Here is a 23,291-nt window from a genome sequence, read left to right on the forward strand (position 1 = left end):
ATGTGAACCTCTGTCACAGTCTCAAATCTCTGGAAGACTGAAACAGGTTTCCCTCAAGAATTGCCCTGCATCCACCTCGTCAACAGCCAGTGAATCTGCAGGGCGCCAAATTCAAAACAAAAGAAATCCCAGAATTTAAATTCCTCAAACATACAAGTATTTTACACCATTTTAAAGATACAGTTGTTGTAAATCCAGCCAAAGTGTCCAATTTCAAAAAGGTTTTACGACAAAAACACACCAAACAATTATGTTAGGTATGAGCCAGGAAAAGACAGGAAAAGACAGCCATTTTCCCGCCAAAGAGAGGAGTAACAAAAAGCAGAAATAGAGATAAAATTAATCACTAACCTTTGATGATCTTCATCAGATGACACTCATAGGACTTCATGTTACACAATACATGTATGTTTTGTTTGGTAAAGTTCGTATTTATATCCAAAAATCTGAGTTTAGGCGGGACACTACTGTCTCACCTGGCAAAAAGCCAGAGAAAATGCAGAGCGCCAAATTCAAATTAATTACTATAAAAATCTAACTTTCATTAAATCACTCATGAAAGATACCAAATTAAAGCTACACTGGTTGTGAATCCAGCCAACATGTCAGAATTCAAATAGGGTTTTCTGTGAAAGCAAAGGATGCTATTATCTGAGGATAGCACAATAGTAAACAAAAACAGAGAGAAGCATATTTCAACCCTCCAGGCGCGACACAAAACGCAGAAATAAAAATATAATTCATGCCTTACCTTTGACGAGCTTCTGTTGTTGGCACTCCAATAGGTCCCATAAACATCACAAATGGTCCTTTTGTTCGATTAATTCCGTCGATATATATCCAAAATGTCCATTTATTTGGCACGTTTGATCCAGAAAAACACCGTTTCCAACTTGCTCAAACGTGACTACAAAATATCTCAAAGGTTACCTGTAAACTTTGCCAAAACATTTCAAACTACTTTTGCAATACAACTTTAGGTATTTTTTAACGTTAACTTCTTATGGCTGCAAGGGGCAGCACTGAGTAACCTGAAAATAGGTGGCCATTTCAAACGGCCTCCTACTCAATTCTTGCTCGTACAATATGCATATTATCATTTCTATTGGATAGAAAACACTCTCTAGTTTCTTAAACCGTTTGAATTATTTCTCTAAGTGAACCAGAACTCTTTCTGCAGCCCATTTCCTATCCTGAAGTGAGATTTCCAAATGCGAGGTCTCTTTTCAAGAGCTTGTCTATAAAAGGGCATGTCACTTGGGACCATAGAAACACGTCATACGCCTTCCCCTGGGTGTCATGCGGAAGTGAGAGCAGAAAGGACTTGAATATCTCGTTCAGGGATTGAATACAGCCTCTTGGAGTGAGAGGACCGCCACAATTTTTTTTCTCCAAGGCGCGAAGTTGGACCTTGTATTGCCTCCTGGAAAACTGTCGTTATAGGTGAATATATTCTCCGGCTTCGATTTTACTTGATACATGCCACAATATCACCCTAAAGTATGTTTTTTCAATATAGTTTAATTATATTATTGAAATTTATTCGGGACATTAGACGTGATGCGTTGGAAGTATTTTTTCAAGAAGGAGAGGTTAGCGCCGCACGGCCAGTGTGCTTGCTAAACCAAGAGGGAAATAGTTCGTTCTGGATTCAAACAAAGACGGTACTGGACAATGGACCCCTTTACAACATTCTGATGGAAGATCAACAAAGATAAGGACCCAATTTGGGATGCTATTTAATATATCTGTCGAGCTGTGCTATCGCTACCGATTACTTGGAATCAATGCTGTTTGTGTGTTAGCCATTGCAGTAAGCTAATATAACGATATATTGTGTTTTCGCTGTAAAACACTTAGAAAATCGGAAATATTGTCTGTATTCACAAGATCTTTGTCTTTCATTTTGCTATACACCATATATTTTTCTGAAATGTTTTATGATGAGTAATTAGGTAGTTGACGTTGGTGTCTGTATTTACTCTGGCTACTCCCGTGCTATTTCTGACTGTAGCTATGATGGTAGCATCAATGTAAAACTGATTTAGAGCTCAAATATGCAAATTTTTCGAACAAAATATAGATTTATTGTGTAACATGTTATAGGACTGTCATCTGAGGAAGTTGTTTCTAGGTTTGTTTGGTTGGATCTTGGTTAGTTAGGTTGGCTTTGTGCATGCTACCTGTGCTGTGAAAAATGTCTGTCCTCTTTTGTATTTGGTGGTGAACTAACATAAATATACGTGGTGTTTTTGCTGTAAAACATTTTAAAAATCGGACACGTTGGCTGGATTAACAAGATGTTTATCTTTCAAATGCTGTATTGGACTTGTTAATGTGTGAAAGTTAAATATTTTTAAAAAATAGATTTTGAATTTCGCGCCCTGCAATAGAGCTGGATGTTGTCATAAGTGTACCGATGTCGGGACAGCCCGCCTAACAGGTTAATAATCGATAAAATTGAAGACGGGATGATCTGTGTTCAATACAGGAATTAAAACCGACTACAGCTAACTTTCTGGTCATGCGCCTCTAGCAAACAGGACACCTAGAGTGACTCTCCTTCAAGATGGTCATACTTCTTCATTACACAAAGGAATAACCTCAACCAATTTCTAAAGACTGTTGACATCCAGTGGAAGCGGTAGGAACTGCAAGCAGGTCCCTTAGAAATTTGGTTTCCCAATGAAAATCCATTGAAAAGAGAGTGACCTCAAAAAAAAAAAATCTGAATGGTTGTCCTCGGGGTTTCGCCTGCTAAATAAGTTCTGTTTTAGTCACAGACATGATTCAAACAGTTTTAGAAACTTAAGAGTGTTTTCTATCTAAATCTACTAATAATATGCATATCTTATCTTTTGGGGATGAGTAGCTGGCAGATTAATTTGGGCATGCTTTTCATCCAAAATTCCGAATGCTGCCCCCTACCCTAGAGAAGTTAAGAAATTGCTTTTTTCTGGCCACTCTTCCATAAAGCACAGCTCTGTGGAGTGTACGGCTTAAAGTGGTCCTATGGACAGATACTCCAATCTCCGCTGTGGAGCTTTGCAGCTCCTTCGGGGTTATCTTTGGTTTCTTTGTTGCCTCTCTGATTAATGCCCTCCTTGCCTGGTCCGTGCATTTTGGTGGGCAGCCCTCTCTTGATAGGTTTGTTGTGGTGCCATATATTCTTTCCATCTTTTAATAATGATCTGTACTTCTCCACTACTTTGTCCCTGACCTGTTTGGAGAGTTCCTTGGTCTTCATAGTGCCGCGTGCTTGGTTGTGCCCCTTGCTTCGTGGTGTTGCAGACTCTGTGGCCATTCAGAACAGGCGTATATATACGTAGATCATGTGACAGAACATGTGACACTTTGCACACAGGCAGACTTTATTTAACTAACTATGTGACTTCTGAAGTTAATTGGCTGCACCAGATCTTATTTAGGGGATTCATAGCAAAGGGGGTGAATACATATGCATAGACTGCTTTTCAGTTTTTAATTTTCTAGAATTTTTTTAAACAAGTCATTTTTTTCATTTTACTTCACCAATTCAGACTATTTTGTGTATGTCCATTACATGAAATCCAAATAAAAATCCATTTAAATTACAGGTTGTTATGCAACAAAATAGGAAAAACGCCAAGGGGGTGAATACTTTTGCAAGGCACTGTACTACAGCAGTAAGCATTCACAGTTGATGTCATTGAGTATTGGGTGGAAGGAAAGTGGGCCTATGGACAGTATGTGTACCAAAAAGCTTAGCCTTTCACAGTGATCTAACCTTCTTTGGCATCTTAAGTACTGACTCCCCGACCAATAAATGCCATGGCTTTCAGGGGTCACTGGGTCAGCTGAAATGCTGGTGCTTTGTGAGGACATCGCAGCATGTTAGTACAGGAAACGTTACCGTATAAAACTACAGTATGTATCATATAATAATAAGGTTGAAACAAAGACATTTATAACTAACCCAAGATAGACCACAGCCTGTTGTTTCCAATGGAAGCAAATTAATCATAGTGGGTAGAACAAGCAAGGAGGTGGGCAGAGCCAAGCAAGAGCTAGCGAGATCCTATTGGTTTGTTCTAGCATGTATTTGCATATTTCCGTTCGGGAACGCCTACTCTGTGAAGTGCGCGTGTGCAATAACTCAATTAGTCCTTACACTCCTTCTGAACAACGCAATTTAAAAAAAACTTTGGCAAAGGGTAAACTCTACAAAACGTAACCCACTCTGATCATAACATATCCTACTTTTAGGATCAGAAAACTGTTTAATTGATGAGAAAATTAGCACAATGTCAGACAAAATCCATCTCGCTCGATCTTCTCCCATTTCCAGCCACTGGGCTTCCTCTCTGAGCGGAAATGCGAACCGGATGCTTCTGATTCATACATTAGTGATGTAACCTTCATCAGTGATTTAACATCTGTCTCATCTATGGTTGAACCGTTTTTAAACCGTTTTCAAATGTGAGGAAGGCACTTTAGATTTTAGCATGGAAGTCCATTTAACTGAATTGCTCTACTTTGCAAAGCAGGAGGAACAATTAACATTCCACTTAAAGATGACTGAAAATATGATTTCTGGTCCTGTGTGACTCAGTCGGTAAAAGTATGGCGTTAGATACGCAAGGTTGTCGGTTCAATTCCTGCAGCTTCAAGACGTGAAACTCTCTGTATTTTCAAGTATTGTGATGGCAGCATTATGTTGTGGGTATGCAAGTCACAGGTAGGGACTGGGAGTTTATCAGGATCAAAATATATACGAAAGGATCAAAGCCCAGGTAAAAAGTTAGAGGAAATCCTGTCTCTTTATTTTTCAGAGGGACAATTATACAAATTGAATGCCAAAGACATACCAGAATGTTTTTCCAAGAGGTGTTGACTGTTCCCCAGCGATCCAGTCTCAGTCCTAACTTTAAATCTGCTTAAAATTCAAAGACTGCTGTCCATCAATGATTCCCAACCAAAATTACTGAACTTTTTACAATTTTTACAAAACAATGAATGCATTGAGAAAATATTCAGACCACTTCAAATTTTCCACAATTTGTTACGTTGCAGCTTTATTCTAAAATGGATTAAATAGTTGTTTCCCTTCATCAATCTACACACAACACCCCATAATGACAAAGAAAAAACTGGTTTAAAAAAATTAAATGAAAAATAAACTGAAATATCACATTTACATACACTACCGTTCAAAAGTTTTAGAACACCTACTCATTCAAGGGTTTTTCTTTATTTGTACTATTTTCTACATTGTAGAATAATAGTGAAGACATCAAAACTATGAAATAACACATATGTAATCATGTAGTAACCAAAAAAGTGTTAATCAAATCAAAATATATTTTATATTTGAGATTCTTCAAATAGCCACCCTTTGCCTTGACAGCTTTGCATACTCTTGGCATTCTCTCAACCAGCTTCACGAGGAAGTCACCTGGAATGCATTTCAATTCATTAACAGGTGTGCCTTGTTAAAAGTTAATATGTGGAATTTCTTTCCTTCTTAATGCGTTTGAGCCAATCAGTTGTGTTGTGACAAGGTAGTGGTGGTATACAGAAGATAGCCTTATGTGGTAAACGACCAAGTACATATTATGGCAAGAACAGCTCAAATAAGCAAAGATAAACGACAGTCCGTCATTACTTTAAGACATGAAGGTCAGTTAATACGGAACATTTCAAGAACTTTGATAGTTTCTTCAAGTGCAGTTGCAAATACCATCAAGCACTATGGTGAAACAGGCTCTCATGAGGTCCGCCACAGAAATGGAAGACCCAGAATTAACTCTTTTGCAGAGGATAAGTTCAGAAATTGCAGGCCAAATAAATGCTTCACAGAGTTCAAGTAACAGCCAAATCTCAATATCAACTGTTCAGAGGAGACTGTGAATCAGGCCTTCTTGGTTTAATTGCTGCAAAGAAACCACTACTAAATGACACCAATAATAAGAAGAGACTTGCTTGGGCCAAGAAACACGAGCAAAGGACATTAGACATCACCAACAAAAAATGTTTTGGAACCCTTCCTCAGATCTGTGTCTCAACACAATCCTGTCTTGGAGTTCTATGGACAATTCCTTCGACCTCATGGCTTGGTTTTTACTCTGACGTGCACTGTCAACTGTGGGACCTTATATAGACAGGTGTGTACCTTTCCAAATCATGTCCAATCAATTGAATATAACAAAGGTGGACTCCAATCAAGTTGGGGAAACATCTCAAGGACGATCAATGGAAACAAGATGCACCTGAGCTCAATTTTGAGTCTCATAGCAAAGGGTCTGAATACTTATGTAAATAAGGTATTTCTGTTTTTTTTATTTTTAATAAATGTGCAAACATTTCTTAAAACCTGTTTTCACTTTGTCATTATGGGGTATTGTGTGTAGGTTTGATGAGGATAAACATGTATTTAATCCATTTAAGATTAAGGCTGTATTTAAACATTTGGGGGGAAAACGTCAAGGGGTCTGAATACTTGTCGAATGCACTGTATGTTGCCCTAAGAGTTGTGTAGAGTTGGTAGAATCTTATTCAAAATTATTTACAGCTGAAATTGCTGCCTAAGGGGCTTCCACCAAGTATCAATTCTGGGTTGTGAAGACATTCGCAATCAAGACATCTTCGTTTTAAGTTTGTTATTAAGTTATTCATTTAAAAAAACCTTCTATACTTTGTCTTTCACTTTGAAAATGCAGTAGATTGTGTGGATCTGTAGGAAAGACATCTAGTTTAATCATTTTTTAGATAGAAGTTTCAGGCAGCAAACTGTGACAAAACTGCGAGGGGTGTGTACACTTTCAATAGGCACTATGTGCCTAGGGGGGAATTCCGTCGAGTTATTGTGCGCGTAAATGGAACAATTCCCTTTTTATGCAAAATTCTCTCTATCCGTATCCGGACGTTGAACTTAAGCATGCGAATATTATGCTATTCACCAACTATTCGTTTGGGGTGGATATCAAAAACATGAAGGTATGGCAGAGGTGTGTCTACAGATATGCCGTATTTTGACAGTAACTCAATTCCCTCATAATTGTACCACCTTTAACTAGGCAAGTCAGTTAAGAACCAATTCTTATTTTCAATGATGGCCTAGGAACAGTGGGTTAATTGCCTTGTTCAGAGGCAGAACGACAGATTTTCACCTTGTCAGCTCAGGGATTTGATCTTGCAACCATTCGGTTACTAGTTCAACGCTCTGACCACCATGCTACCTGCCATCCCAATGACCCTAAGCATACTGCTAAAGCAACATTCGAGTGATTTAAGTGAAACATTTAAATGTCTTGGAATGGCCTAGTCAAAGCCCAGACCTCAATCCAATTGAGAATCTGTGGTATAACTTAAAGATTGCTGTACACCAGTGGAACCCATCCAACTTGAAGGAGCTGGAGCAGTTTTGCCTTGAAGAATGGGCAAAAATCCCAGTGGCTAGATATGCCAAGCTTATAGAGACATACCCCAAGAGACTTGCAGCTGTAATTGTTGCAATTGGTGGCTCTACAAAGTATTGACTTTGGGGGGGTGAATAGTTGTGCACGCTCAAGTTTTCAGTTTTTTTGTTTTATTTATTTTTTGTTTCACTTCAACGTGGTTGGCATGTTGTGTAAATCAAATGATACAAACCCCCCAAAAATCTATTTTAATTCCAGGTTGTAAGGCAACAAAATAGGAAAAATGCCAAGGGGAGTGAATACTTTCGCAAGCCATCGTATGTTGTAGTGTGTACTGTGGGTGCATTATGAAGGCATTATGGAGGGATGCTTTCGCTTTACTTTTGGTCTATAAGACATGATCTTACAAATATGCATCTCAAAGTTTGTGAGCCCTTTTGTTTGTCTGTGTGTGTGCGTGCTTGCATGTGTGCATGTTCTTCCTTGTATGTGTATAGGGGTCTAGGACATGGTGCCTTCGGTGAGGTGTATGAAGGGATGGCAGCGGGGATACCTGGAGAGCCCAGTCCCATGCAAGTAGCAGTCAAGGTGAGCCCTGACACAAACAAAAAACAAGAAATAAACAAACAAACTTACACACAGAATATACTGGGCCTCATTCATCTGTAATATCAGCAAGAATGTGTGTGTATTGGGTACATATTTTATTCACAAACATTTCAGTGTTTGAGCTTATGTTGATTTTTTATTGAACCTTTATTTAGGCAGGGGAGTCCTATTTGAGATTCAGGTCACTTTTTCGATGGAGCTCTGCAATGAGCCCCACTGTGCAGATTTATCCTTAGTTCTGCACATCTGTCTACACAGCATTGTCTATGTTCTCTCTGAATGTCCTCATTGTGTGTTCTGTGTGCGTCCCCTATAGACACTCCCTGAGGTGTGCTCTGAGCAGGATGAGCTTGACTTTGTCATGGAGGCTCTCATTATCAGGTAACACAAACCACGTTTCCATCCACAGTTTTCATGCAAGCAAAGTCATACCGTATGCAAATAAATCACAACAGGTGTGATGGAAACATAAAGTGTTGGTACAATTTCACAAATGTTGACAGACAATTTGTTCGTTCGACATGGTGGGATCTTTTTGTGTCGGTAAAATTAATTATGGGACAATTGCGGTGGAAACTATTTTATGCGTAGTTATTTATATAATAAACCATCGTATCGAAGTAAACTTAAAGCCACCCAATGATATGCTCCATTGTGGTACCACTACAACGTGGAAAAGCATTAGAGTTTATAGGAAGATGAAGTAGTTTTGATTAACTTTCCTGGTGGTTAAGTGATGGACGGTGATGAGCTTCATGCACATTTCCAATAAATATCTAGGGTTTTATTTCAATGCTCGTGACACGATGATAAACACTTGACTGCCAATTATCAAATAAAAATGACGTTGGTCTCATTCCATTTCATTATATAACCTACCCCCATTTTGTCAGCTAACTGTTGTCTAGAGAGCATGCTCCAAAACCAGATGGGGTGCATACGATATGCTATAAAACGCAACAGTTTTAGTGACAAACTGTCAGTGGAGTTGAAAATGTGATGGAAACGCATCTAACTTATGTTTTTTTATTTGGTACATGGGACTTTAACCACAAAAGTTATTTTTATGTGAACTACCTCATCACGCACAGCCTTTTATACAACAAATCACTGATGGAAACATTTTCATATTGTTTTTATGCAGATTTTTGAATATTAACATGAAAATCTGTCGGCAATTGGATGGAAACCTAGTTACAGTCACAAACCTAAGCACACGCACGCACTCAAACACTCTCTATATCTCTCTCTCTCTCACACACACACACACACCTACACACAGCTTTTGGTTGAAGACATATTGCAAACATGCTCCATGGGAGACTATTCTTCAGCAACCATGTACTGTAATCTCGCTTCCTTTCCCCTCATCCCCCACTCTCTCCCTTCTTTCCTTCTTCCCCCTCTCTGTCTTTCCCTCTCCTCCCTCCATTCCTTCCCCTCTCTTTTCTCCCTCTCCCCCTGCAGTAAATTCAGCCACCTGAACATAGTGCGGTGTATAGGGGTGAGTCTACAGGACCTACCACGCTTCATCCTATTGGAATTGATGGCTGGAGGAGACCTCAAGAGTTTCCTGAGAGAGACGCGGCCCAGACTGGTCAGTTCAGTTGCCAGTTTGTCCCCGTATTTTCAAAATGTACAGTGCGTTAGTTCAGAGCGGTAGTGCTTTAGTGCACAGCGCAAGTGTTTTTGTTATAGGAATATGTTGTCTTGCTCTAAGTCACAACAGCCAGAGATGGTACCTTGGAGCAGAGATTTCTGAAATCTTGACAAGTAAGTTGGACTAAATTTCCAAATTGTTAAAAGGTTTGAAAAACAATTGTAAGAAATGCAACAGTTGGACAGTGGATAACTTTTTTTTTTTTTTTTCAATCACATATTGACTGGATAATAGCACTTAAAATATTTTACTGGCAACGGACAGATAAAGAATGAAGTTCAGGGATTTTGGTGGAATTCAGGTATTCAATTTATTGTAAAATTAAAAATGTTGTTTCTTAGAATGCATTCATATATACAGTATATTCTCTAATGGTATCAGGTATTCTTTTAATATTTTGTTTGAATAAAATTGTATGTGCCTAATTTGCATAAATACACTAGGTATATTAGCATAAACACTACATGACCAAAGTATGTGGACGTCTGCTCTTCTGGGAAGGCTTTCTAAAGTGGCTTGCGAAAGTATTCACCCCTTTGGCATTTTTACTATTTTGTTCTTACAACCTGGAATTCAAATGTATTTCTGGTGGGTTTGTATCATTTAATTTACACAACATGCCTACCACGTTGAAGATGCAAATTTCTATTGTGAAACAAACAAGAAATAAGACCCCCCCAAAAAAAGAACTTGAGCATTCATCATTATTCACCCCCCCAAGTCAATACTTTGTAGAGCCACCTTTTGCAGCAATTACAGCTGCAATTCTCTTGGGGTATGTCTCTATAACCTTGGCACATCTAGCCACTGGGACTTTTGCCCATTCTTCAAGGCAAAACTGCTCCAGCTCCTTCAAGTTGGATGGGTGCCGCTGGTGTACAGCAATCTTTAAGTTAAACCACAGATTCTCAATTGGATTGAGGTCTGGGCTTTGACTAGGCCATTCCAAGACATTTAAATGTTTCCCCTTAAACCACTCGAGTGTTGCTTTAGCAGTATGCTTAAGGTCATTGTCCTGCTGGAAGGTGAACCTCCGTCACAGTCTCAAATCTCTGGAAGACTGAAACAGGTTTCCCTAATTAATTTCCCTGTATTTAGCGCCATCCATCATTCCTTCAATTCTGACCAGTTTCCCAGTCCCTGCCAATGAAAAACATCCCCACAGCATGATGCTGCCACCACCATGCTTCACTGTGGGGATGGTGTTCTCGGGGTGATGAGAGTTGTTGGGTTTGCCCCAGACATAGAATTTTCCTTTCCTTGGAGTTTTGGTGGGCAGAACTCTCTAGGCAGGTTAGTTGTGGTGCCAAATTCTTTCCATTTTTTAAATAATGGATTTAATGGTGCTCCGTGGGATTATCAAAGTATCTGATCTGTACTTTTCCACAACTTTGTCCCTGACCTGTTTGGAGAGCTCCTTTTTCTTCATGGTGCCACTTGCTTAGTGGTGTTGCAAACTTTGGGGCCTTTCAGAACAGGTGTATATATACACTGAGATCATGTGACAGATCATGTGACACAGGTTGCACACAGGTTGACTTTATTTAACTAATTATGTGACTTCGGAAGGTAATTGGTTCCACCAGATCTTATTTAGGGGCTTCATAGCAAAGGGGGTGAATACATATGCATGGACCACTTTTCAGTTTTTTTTTTTTTTTAACTTTTTAAAACAAGTAATTTTTTTCATTTTACTTCACCAATTCAGACTATTTTGTGTATGTCCATTACATGAAATCCAAATAAATATCCATTTTAAATTACAGGTTTTAATGCAACAAAATAGGAAAAACGCCAAGGAGGATGAATACTTTTGCAAGGCCCACTGTACTAGATGTTGGAACATTGTTGTGGGGACCATTTCTGTATGGACCTGCCAAGCTGAAACAGGAAAGGGCCTTCCCCAAACTGTTATCACAAAGTTGGAAGCACAGAATTGTCTCGAATTTCATAGTATGCTGTAGCGTTACTGGAACTAAGAGGCCTAGGCCGAACCATGAAAAATAGCCCCAGACCATTATGCCTCCTCCACCAAACGTTACAGTTTACACAATGCATTGGGGCAGGTAATGATCACCTGGCATCCGCCAAACTCAGGTTCGTACTGCCAGATTGTGAAGCGTAATTCATCACTCCAGAGAACACGTTTCCACTGCTCCAGAGTCCAATTGCGGCGAGTTTTACACCTCTCCAGCTCACGCTTGGCATTGCGTATGGGGATCTTAGGCTTGTGTGCGGCTGCTCGGCCATGGAAACCCATTTCATGAAGCTCCCGACTAACAGTTCTTGTGCTGACGTTGCTTCTAGAGGCAGTTTGGAACTCGGTAGTGAGTGTCGCTACACGCTTCAGCACTCGGTGTCCCCGTTCTGTGGTTTACCACTTCGCGGCTGAGCAGTGGTTGCGCCTGGACGTCTCCACTTACAGTTGACCACGGCAGCTCTAGCAGAGCAGAGATTTGATGAACTGACTTGTTGGAATTGTGGCATCATATGACGGTGCTACATTGAAAGTCATTGAGCTCTTCAGTAAGACTATTCTACTGCTAATGTTTGTCTATGGAGATTGCATGACTGTGTGCTTGATTTTATGCACCTGTCAGCAACAGCTGGGGCTGAAATAAAAAATAAAAAAATGTCAGATTATACCGATCTATACATAATGTCACTATAATCCAAGTGTTCATTTTCGGAAGTCACTTTCATTGCATCTCAATAGTAAACATTTCAACTTCTATTCAATTATTACTTTTTTCAATTCCACAAAAAAATGAACACCCATCAAAATAAATATATGTTTATTCTCTTGCTTGTGATGTACTGTACGTGTCGAGACGATGCGCTAACTCCCAGACGAAGCTTTAGTGTTCTTATAGATTCAACAGAAAGACAATATTCCATTGAGCCATTACCGGGTGTGTTTGATAGAAAGGTCATTACAAACATTAACATAACGTTAATGAGAAAAAAAAAACAGGCACAAGCAAGATTATGAAAGAGTCACAGGAGTAAAATGAAAGCTATCAATCCAGCTAAATTTTAGTGACAAGTGGATTGTTCACCCCTCAAACACAGGAAATATATTCTGAAAACGGCAGATCCTCAGATGGGCGGGGAATGCATGTTGCTGGTTCTTTGTTAGTCTTGGTTGTGGAGCTTTGCTTACATTGATTAGATTTGGGTATGTCATTTTAGGCAAAAACATTTTTTTAAAAGGGTCCGATCCTTAATTAAGATAGAGGTACTTCACAGAGTAAACTAACTCTTTCAATCTGAAAGCTAACAGAGGAACAACAAAGGATGCAACAGCTGTTTGGCTGCTGTGCTCTGCAGTAAATCTGTCTCCGTTTTGTTTGGGAATCTGTCTGCCAGTTGGTCAACCTATCTGCATGTCTGTCATGTCTATGTCTTCTTTAATCTTTTATCAGTCTAATTCTTTGTCTTTTTGTATGTCTACCTTTTTTTGTGTGTAGAAGCTTGAATGTCTGTCAGTCTGTCTGACTGATTTGATTTACTGTCTGTCAGTCTGTCTGACTGATTTGATTTACTGTCTGTCAGTCTGTCTGACTGATTTGATTTACTGTCTGTCAGTCTGTCTGATTTGATTTACTGTCTGTCAGTCTGTCTGACTGATTTGATTTACTGTCTGTCTGTCTGTCTGACTGATTTGATTTACTGTTTGTCTGTCTGTCTGACTGATTTGATTTACTGTCTGTCTGTCTGTCTGTCTGTCTGTCTGTCTGTCTGTCTGTCTGTCTGTCTGTCTGTCTGTCTGACTGACTGACTGACTGATTTGATTTACTGTCTGTCTGTCTGTCTGTCTGTCTGTCTGTCTGTCTGTCTGTCTGTCTGTCTGTCTGTCTGACTGATTTGATTTACTGTCTGTCTGTCTGTCTGTCTGTCTGACTGATTTGATTTACTGTCTGTCTGTCTGTCTGTCTGTCTGTCTGTCTGTCTGTCTGTCTGTCTGTCTGTCTGACTGATTTGATTTACTGTCTGTCTGTCTGTCTGTCTGTCTGTCTGTCTGTCTGTCTGTCTGTCTGTCTGTCTGTCTGTCTGTCTGTCTGATTTGATTTACTGTCTGTCTGTCTGTCTGTCTGTCTGTCTGTCTGTCTGTCTGTCTGTCTGATTTGATTTACTGTCTGTCTGTCTGTCTGTCTGTCTGTCTGTCTGTCTGTCTGTCTGTCTGACTGATTTGATTTACTGTCTGTCTGTCTGTCTGTCTGTCTGTCTGTCTGTCTGTCTGTCTGTCTGACTGATTTGATTTACTGTCTGTCTGTCTGTCTGTCTGTCTGTCTGTCTGTCTGTCTGTCTGTCTGTCTGTCTGTCTGATTTGATTTACTGTCTGTCTGTCTGTCTGTCTGTCTGACTGATTTGATTTACTGTCTGTCTGTCTGTCTGTCTCTGTCTGTCTGTCTGTCTGTCTGACTGATTTGATTTACTGTCTGTCTGTCTGTCTGTCTGACTGATTTGATTTACTGTCTGTCTGTCTGATTTGATTTACTGTCTGTCTGTCTGTCTGTCTGTCTGTCTGTCTGTCTGTCTGTCTGTCTGTCTGACTGATTTGATTTACTGTCTGTCTGTCTGTCTGTCTGTCTGTCTGTCTGTCTGTCTCTGTCTGTCTGTCTGTCTGTCTGACTGATTTGATTTACTGTCTGTCTGTCTGTCTGTCTGTCTGTCTGTCTGTCTGTCTGTCTGTCTGTCTGACTGATTTGATTTACTGTCTGTCTGTCTGTCTGACTGATTTGATTTACTGTCTGTCTGTCTGTCTGACTGATTTGATTTACTGTCTGTCTGTCTGACTGATTTGATTTACTGTCTGTCTGTCTGTCTGTCTGACTGATTTGATTTACTGTCTGTCTGTCTGTCTGTCTGTTTTGATTTACTGTCTGTCTGTCTGTCTGTCTGTCTGTCTGTCTGACTGATTTGATTTACTGTCTGTCTGTCTGTCTGTCTGTCTGTCTGTCTGTCTGTCTGTCTGTCTGTCTGTCTGATTTGATTTACTGTCTGTCTGTCTGTCTGTCTGTCTGTCTGTCTGTCTGTCTGTCTGTCTGTCTGTCTGTCTGATTTACTGTCTGTCTGTCTGTCTGTCTGTCTGTCTGTCTGTCTGTCTGACTGATTTGATTTACTGTCTGTCTGTCTGTCTGTCTGTCTGTCTGTCTGTCTGTCTGTCTGATTTGATTTACTGTCTGTCTGTCTGTCTGTCTGTCTGACTGATTTGATTTACTGTCTGTCTGTCTGATTTGATTTACTGTCTGTCTGTCTGTCTGTCTGTCTGTCTGTCTGTCTGTCTGTCTGTCTGTCTGTCTGACTGATTTGATTTACTGTCTGTCTGTCTGTCTGTCTGTCTGACTGATTTGATTTACTGTCTGTCTGTCTGTCTGTCTGTCTGTCTGTCTGTCTGACTGATTTGATTTACTGTCTGTCTGTCTGTCTGACTGATTTGATTTACTGTCTGTCTGACTGATTTGATTTACTGTCTGTCTGTCTGTCTGACTGATTTGATTTACTGTCTGTCTGTCTGTCTGACTGATTTGATTTACTGTCTGTCTGTCTGTCTGACTGATTTGATTTACTGTCTGTCTGTCTGACTGATTTGATTTACTGTCTGTCTGACTGATTTGATTTACTGTCTGTCTGTCTGACTGATTTGATTTACTGTCTGTCTGTCTGTCTGACTGATTTGATTTACTGTCTGTCTGTCTGTCTGACTGATTTGATTTACTGTCTGTCTGTCTGTCTGACTGATTTGATTTACTGTCTGTCTGTCTGATTTGATTTGATTTGATTTACTGTCTGTCTGTTTGATTTGATTTGATTTGATTTACTGTCTGTCTGTTTGATTTGATTTGATTTACTGTCTGTCTGTCTGTCTGTCTGTCTGTCTGTCTGTCTGTCTGTCTGTCTGTCTGTCTGTCTGTCTGTCTGTCTGTCTGTCTGTCTCTCTCTCTCTCTCTCTCTCTCTCTCTCTCTCTCTCTCTCTCTCTCTCTCTCTCTCTCTCTCTCTCTCTCTCTCTCTCTCGATGGGCTCTATTCAATCCATAGCTCTATTCAATCCATAGCGCTGAAGATTTATTTTTATTTATTTTATTTCACCTTTATTTAACCAGGTAGGCCAGTTGAGAACAAGTTCTTGTTTACAACTACGAACTGGCCAAGATAAAGTAAAGCAGTGCGACATAAACAACAACACAGAGTTACACATCGGATAAACAAACGTACAGTCAATAACACAATAGAAAAATCTGTATACAAATGTAGTAAGGAGGTAAGGCAATAAATAGGACAATAGTGGCGAAGTAATTACAATTTCGCAATTTACACTGGAGTGATATATGTGCAGATGAGGATGTGCAAGTAGAAATACTGCTGTGCAAAAGGGCAGAAAAACAAATATGGGGATGAGGTAGGTAGTTGATTGGATGGGCTATTTACAGATGGGCTGTGTACAGCTGCGGCAATCGGTAAGCTGCTCTGACAGCTGACGCTTAAAGTTAGTGAGGGAGATATAAGTGTAACGGATTTCCTCTTCGTCTGAAGAGGAGTAGCAAGGATCGGACCAATGTGCAGCGTGGTAAGTGTCCATAATGAGATATTTAATAAATCAACAGAACACTTAACAAAAGTACAAACAAACAACCGAAACAGTCCCGTATGGTGCAAACACAGACACAGGAAACAACCACCCACAAAACACAATAGAAAACAGGCTACCTAAATATGGCTCCCAATCAGAGACAACAACTGACACCTGCCTCTGATTGAGAACCATACTAGGCCAAACACATAGAAATATAACAACAGAACAAAACATAGAAAAACAACATAGAATGCCCACCCCAACTCACGCCCTGACCAAACTAAAATAAAGACATAAAAAAGGAACTAAGGTCAGAACGTGACAATAAGTCTCCAACTTCAGTGATTTTTGCAATTCGTTCCAGTCATTGGCAGCAGAGAACTGGAAGGAAAGGAGGCCAAAGCAGGTGTTGGCTTTGGGGATGACCAGTGAAATATACCTGCTGGAGCGCGTGCCACGGGTGGGTGTTGCTATGGTGACCAGTGAGCTGAGATAAGGTGGAGCTTTACCTAGCAAAGACTTATAGATGACCTGGAGCCAGTGGGTTTGGCGACGAATATGTAACGAGAACCAGCCAACGAGAGCATAGAGGTCGCAGTGGTGGGTAGTATATGGGGCTTTGATGACAAAACGGATGGCACTGTGATAGACTGCATCCAATCTGCTGAGTAGAGTGTTGGAGGCTATTTTGTAAATGACATCGCCGAAGTCAAGGATCGGTAGGATGTTTGGCAGCATGAGTGAAGGAGGCTTTGTTGCGAAATAGGAAGCCGATTCTAGATTTAACTTTGGATTGGAGATGCTTAATGTGAGTCTGGAAGGAGAGTTTACAGTCTAGCCAGACACCTATAGATGTCCACATATTCTAAGTCAGAACCGTCCAGAGTAGTGATGCTAGTCGGGGGGTGGGCAGCGATCGGTTGAAGAGCATTCATTTATTTTTACTAGCAGAACCCCTCGACAACATCCGCTGAAAAGGCAAAGCGCGAAATTCAAAAATATTTTTTTGAAATATTTAACTTTCATACATTCACAAGTGCAATACACCAAATTAAAGTTTAACATCTTGTTAATCTACCCATTGTGTCCGATTTCAAAAAGGCTTTACAGCGAAAGCACACCATATCATTATGTTAGGTCAGAAGCTAGTCACAAAAAACATACAGCCATTTTCCAGCCAAAGACAGGAGTCACAAAAAGCAGAAATAGAGATAAAATGAATCACTAACCTTTGATGATCTTCATCAGATGGCACCCATAGGACTTCATGTTACACAATACATGTATGTTTTGTTCGATAAAGTTCATATTTATATCCAAAAATCTCAGTTTACATTGTCGCTTTATGTTCAGTAATGTTGTGCCTCGAAAACATCCGGCAAATTTGCAGAGAGCCACATCAATTTAGTGTAAATACTCATCATAAACTTTGATAAAAGATACAAGTGTTATGCACAGAATTAAACATATACTTCTCCTTAATGCAACCGCTGTGTCAGATTTCAAAAAAGCTTTACCGAAAAAGCACACCATGCAATAATCTGAGTACAGCGCTCAGACACAAAAACAAGCCATACAGATACCCGCCATGTTGTGGAGTCAGTAAAAGTCAGAAATAAAGTTATAAATATTCACTTACCTTTGATGATCTTCATCAGAATGCACTCCCAGGAATCCCAGTTCCACAATAAATATTTGTTTTGTTCGATAAAGTAGATAATTTATGTCCAAATACCTCCTTTTTGTTAGCGTGTTAAGTTCACCAATCGAAATTCACAAGGCGCGGGCAAGTCCAGGCGAAAGTTCAGACGAAAAGTCCAAAAAGTTATATTACAGTTCGTAGAAACATGTCAAACGATGTATTGAATCAATATTTAGGATGTTTTTATCATAAATCTTCAGTAATGTTTCAACCGGACAATTCCTTTGTCTTTAGAAAGGAAAAGGAACAGAGCTCGCTCTCACAGCCGCGCGCATGATTTGGCTCATGGCCTTCTGCCAGACCCCTAAGTCAAACAGCTCTTATTCGCTCCCCCTTCACAGTAGAATCCTGAAACAAGGTTCTAAAGACTGTTGACATTTAGTGGAAGCATTAGGAGGTGCAATATGACCCCATTTACACTGTATATTGGAAAGGCAATGAGTTGAAAAACTACAAACCTCAGATTTCCCACTTCCTGGCAGGTTTTTGCCTGCCATATGTGTTCTGTTATACTCATAGACATCATTCAAACAGTTGTAGAAACTTCAGAGTGTTTTCTATCCAAATATACTAATACTATGCATGTATTAGCTTCTGGAACTGAGTAGCAGGCAGTTTACTCTGGGCACGCTTTTCATCCGAACATGAAAATGCTGCCCCCTATCCCAAACAGGTTAAAAACAAATTCTTATTTAGATCCGCGTTATAGGGTGATTGAAATGTAAAGGTAATTTCCGATTGAGCAGACATATGCAGCGTTTACCATGAGTACAGTCTCTAAAAACGGGAACATTGTCTTTAAATTTAAATCGCGCTGTAGAGCGGGTCTTCAGCTCTACGGACTGAATCAAGCCCAATGTATATATGAGCCTGATCTCTTCCTCTCTATCTGGTATCTCTCTATAGGAGCACCCTTCTAGTCTATCCATGGAGGACCTGCTCAACGTGGCCAGAGACATAGCACAGGGATGCCAATACCTGGAGGAGAACCAGTTTATACACCGGTAGGCCTAATGTGGTAGAGAAACATACTGTACATGGATTTATGTGTGTGCACAGTGTGCACATAATGTATAGTCAAACCCACACAATATGCAATGACAGACAAATACACTCTCACACACACACACACTAATTTCACCCACTTACTGTATACATACGCACACACAAACAGCAGTGCACACACACACACCACAAAGACACAGTCCCCCACATTCACACCCTCCCAAACAAAAACAGATGGGAACAGAAAGGTTTGCCTGCTTCCCCGGCAACACCAGCAATCGCCTTGCTCGGTTTCCACGGCGTCCGTACCTGTGACAGAATTTCCCTTTAACCCGCAACTTCCTGCAAGTCATCCAATGACAAACGAGACCAATTAAAGCTTATTTACCCCAAAATGTGCTGTCAACTATTATACCGCCTAATGGTGTCACCGGAGTGTAGCTACAGACACACACACACACACATACACACGCAGACGCTAGCATGCACACACACGAACACAACACACAGAAGCACTAGGCTACACACACTACACACACACACACACCAGCTCGACTCCTTATTACAATTCACAGCCACCATCATCATCCTTGAGGCCACTACGTGTGAGTACGTGTCACTAGACTACATTTTCTTGATGAAAACCTGCATTGACGACATGCTCTCTTGGAGCGCATTAAGTATCAACTGCAATATCTTGAAGAGTGTGTTTGCTGCTTTGTCATACCACTCAAATACTGCAGCCTCTTAAATCGTATTACAATCCCATACAACATAAATGTATGCATATGCTAAATCTGGCTGTGAATAACATTGTTTTGCTTAATCCGAATTCAAACAGTTCAGATTAACCAATTTAATGTTCAGTTAATGCTTTAATACATGAATCTGTTATTCCAATAATCGCACACTCAATTGTTTTAAGGGTGGGAGTGGAAACCAACATTGACACAACACAGTGGGCTACACTACACGATTCTCACAAATATGTGTTTTGAGTTCTCTGTTTGCCCTTATTCTACCATGGGGATAAGATACACACTTTTTAAATGTAATCTTTATTTAACTAGGCAAGTCAGTTAAGAACAAATTCTTATTTACAATGATGGCCTACTGGGGAACGGTGGGTTAACTGCCTTGTACCATGTCAGCTCAGGGACTTGATCAGGCAACCTTTCGGTTACTGGCCCAACTCTCTAAGCACTAGGTTACCTGCCGCCACACACATACAGACGCTCAAGCACGCTCGCACACACGCACACCGACCGACGGACAGACAAGCGCACACACACTAACACAGACAGACAAACAAGCATGCACACACTAAGACAGACAGACAGACAGACAGACAGACAGACAGACAGACAGACAGACAGACAGACAGACAGACAGACAGACAGACAGACAGACAGACAGACAGACAGACAGACAGACACGGACGGACTGACAAGCGAGCGCACTAACACGGACGGACTGACAAGCGCGCACACACTAACACCGACGGACTGACAAGCGCGCACACACTAACACCTACGGACTGACAAGCGCGCACACACTAACACCGAAGGACACACTAACACGGACGGACTGACAAGCGCGCACACACTAACACGGAAGGACTGACAAGCGCGCACACACTAACACGGACGGACTGACAAGCGCGCACACACTAACACGGACGGACTGACAAGCGCGCACACACTAACCCGGACAGACAGACAAGCGCGCACACACTAACACGGACGGACAGACAAGCGCGCACACACTAACGCACATGCAGATGAGCACACACATGCACAGACAGACAGACACACACACACTAACACGAACACACTCCTGTAAGGTTCTTCTTGTCTTGTCACTTTGCAGGGACATTGCGGCCCGGAACTGCCTGCTGACCACCAAAGGACCGGGGAGAGTGGCCAAGATCGGAGACTTTGGCATGGCCAGGGACATTTATAGGTACTGCCATCATAAAAAGTCATTAAACCCAGCTACTATAAAGGCATATGTGGACTGGGGTGGTCTGGCGGTCTGGGCCGTTGCCTCTGGAGCACATGAACGATATACCACTGCAAGCATGAGTTGGAGTCTGGCCTGTTGCTACTTCAGCACCATCTCTCCTAAGTTTCAACTCCATCTTTTTTCAAACATGACAAAATACCAAAGGAGTGGGACTGCCCCACTCCTTTAAAAAATGTAATAATTGTCACGCCTGCTCCCGTTCTCCCTCTCTGGCGCTCGAGGGCACCAGGCTGCCCTTCATTACGCACACCTGTCCCCATCATTACGCTCATCAGCGCTCAATGGACTCACCTGGACTCCTTCACCTTGTTGATTGCCCCATCTATATCTGTCTGTTCCTCAGTTGGTTCCCCATGTCACCCAAACTATCTAGTTTATAATTCTGTTTATTACTGCCTGTGTCTGTTGCTGGTGACACAGTCCATTTCTTCTTCTGGGAAACAAAGTCGATGACAAATGATTTTTTTACAATCTGAGTGGGATCCATGGATATACAGTTTAGTTAGTAATGCCTGCCATGATGGCACCAACCGTTTCTAAGCCAACTACTTTATGTCTAGTCGTAGAATGCCAATTCTATCTATAATGTCAATTTGAAGATTGCTGGGGGCATTTCATTTCAAATTGATGGCCTTTGGTGCAAATGATAATGTCTCACAAGCACAGGAAGGCTAGGAGGTTAAAAGTAGAAGCCACATTTTGGTTGGACCTCAAATAAAATAAAATAAAAATTGTCACATACACATGGTTAGCATACCTTAAGGGACTTCTGAGACGGGAGCCGTATTGTCGGTGAAGAAAGTCCCATTGCAAATGTACGGTCCCTTACCTGACGTCCGGCGACGTTTCAGAAAATCGCGGATGGCGTCAGGCCGCGGGCGGCGGAGAGCTCTTTCAGGAAGTCACCGAAGAAAACGTCTCGGACGTTCCGTTTCCGTTTTATGAAAATGACAAATTTTTGACTTTTTTCCGCATTCTCGAAAATTCCCACAAGGGGGAAAATAAATCATATTGCAAGTGCACGAGCACGTGGCAAATGAGCGCAGCCTTTTCTCCTAAACTGAAAATATTTCGAAGACGAAACTCGGCGAGCGTAGGTTTGGAGTAATGGGCAGTTGGCCCCGAACGAGTGCCATAGGGTCAGGTTTGAAGGGTAATAAGGTCAGATCTTTTCAAAACTTCACTTGTGTGATTAGACAACCCTCATGAACTGTAATCAGTCATTTTTCCCAACAGATGTCAAAGAAAAGCTCTCTCACACAAACACACACACACAAAAAGAAAGGATGGAGTGAAAAAGTACGGTGCTTAAAGACACACAAAGCCTGCAATGGCATTACTATTATCTCCAGGCCGTGCCGAGTTCAACGAGATGCCCCGCTTGACCGTAGCTCGCTCGGTCTGAGCGCAGCGACCTTTACAAGAGAACGGACCCAAATGACCCTTTGACCTCAATGTCAATTTTATTTGCTTTTGGGAGACAGAGAGAGAAACCGTTAAGGTTAGAAACACAATTTGACCTCAGGAATGTTCTTAAGGTCCTCCCGATCTGTGCAAGCCTAACCTTGACCTTGTGGCATTAACCCTTAACAGTTAAAATAAGGTGTTTACATCAAACAGTTTACAATGACATTTATCCCCATAGGAATACATTGACTGCTCCTCTAAATTCAACCTGAAGCCTATGTGGGTTATGAATGTCTTATGAACCTGTCTTTGATGTCAGTCCATCAGGCCACCATGAGGTCTACCTGTGTCGATTCTAAGCTTCCTGGAGCAACCGGAAGTGATTAAATTCACCCTAAAAGTGTTATGATTTACATAGCCTGCAATTGTGAAAATCACTGCATTCAAAAATGTGTAGATCAGTCAATTTTTAACATACAGACTTAAAACTCAGGATTCTGTAACAGCATACTCCATTCAAGATATGTGTTTACTTATAGCTTCCTGTGACAACCGGAAGTGCCTTAAGATGGTGTCATAGATGCAGTATTGAAGGGTTAAAAGGTCAGAACTTTTCAAAACTTCATATATGTGATTAGACAACCCTCATGAACTGTAAATCAGTCATTTCTCCCAAAAGATGTCAAAGAAAAGCTCTCACACACACACACAGCAGGGATGGAGTGAAAAAGTACGGTGCTTAACCTGTTTGGGCTGCAGCCCGACACCGGTACACTTATGACAACATCCAGCTCAAGTGCAGGGCGCGAAATTCAAAATATATTTTTTTTAAATATTTAACTTTCACACATTAACAAGTCCAAGACACCAAATGAAAGGTGCACATCTTGTGAATCAAGCCAACATGTC

At 40.9% G+C, this 23,291-nt stretch overlaps 1 protein-coding gene across 1 annotated transcript in view; it reads left to right on the top strand.

Annotated features, from left to right (window-relative positions):
* The window catches only part of LOC120025103 (ALK tyrosine kinase receptor-like), a 151,067-nt gene that overhangs the window by 75,364 nt on the left and 52,412 nt on the right, over window positions 1-23,291 (top strand). The window contains exons 13-17 of the mRNA XM_038969536.1: window positions 7,895-7,985; window positions 8,323-8,387; window positions 9,474-9,603; window positions 18,852-18,949; window positions 20,820-20,912. Coding sequence (XP_038825464.1) covers window positions 7,895-7,985; window positions 8,323-8,387; window positions 9,474-9,603; window positions 18,852-18,949; window positions 20,820-20,912 — 477 coding nt within the window. The remainder of the gene's footprint in view (window positions 1-7,894; window positions 7,986-8,322; window positions 8,388-9,473; window positions 9,604-18,851; window positions 18,950-20,819; window positions 20,913-23,291) is intronic.

The sequence above is a fragment of the Salvelinus namaycush genome, chromosome 30 (assembly GCF_016432855.1).
Source record: "Salvelinus namaycush isolate Seneca chromosome 30, SaNama_1.0, whole genome shotgun sequence".
NCBI lineage: Eukaryota > Metazoa > Chordata > Actinopteri > Salmoniformes > Salmonidae > Salvelinus > Salvelinus namaycush.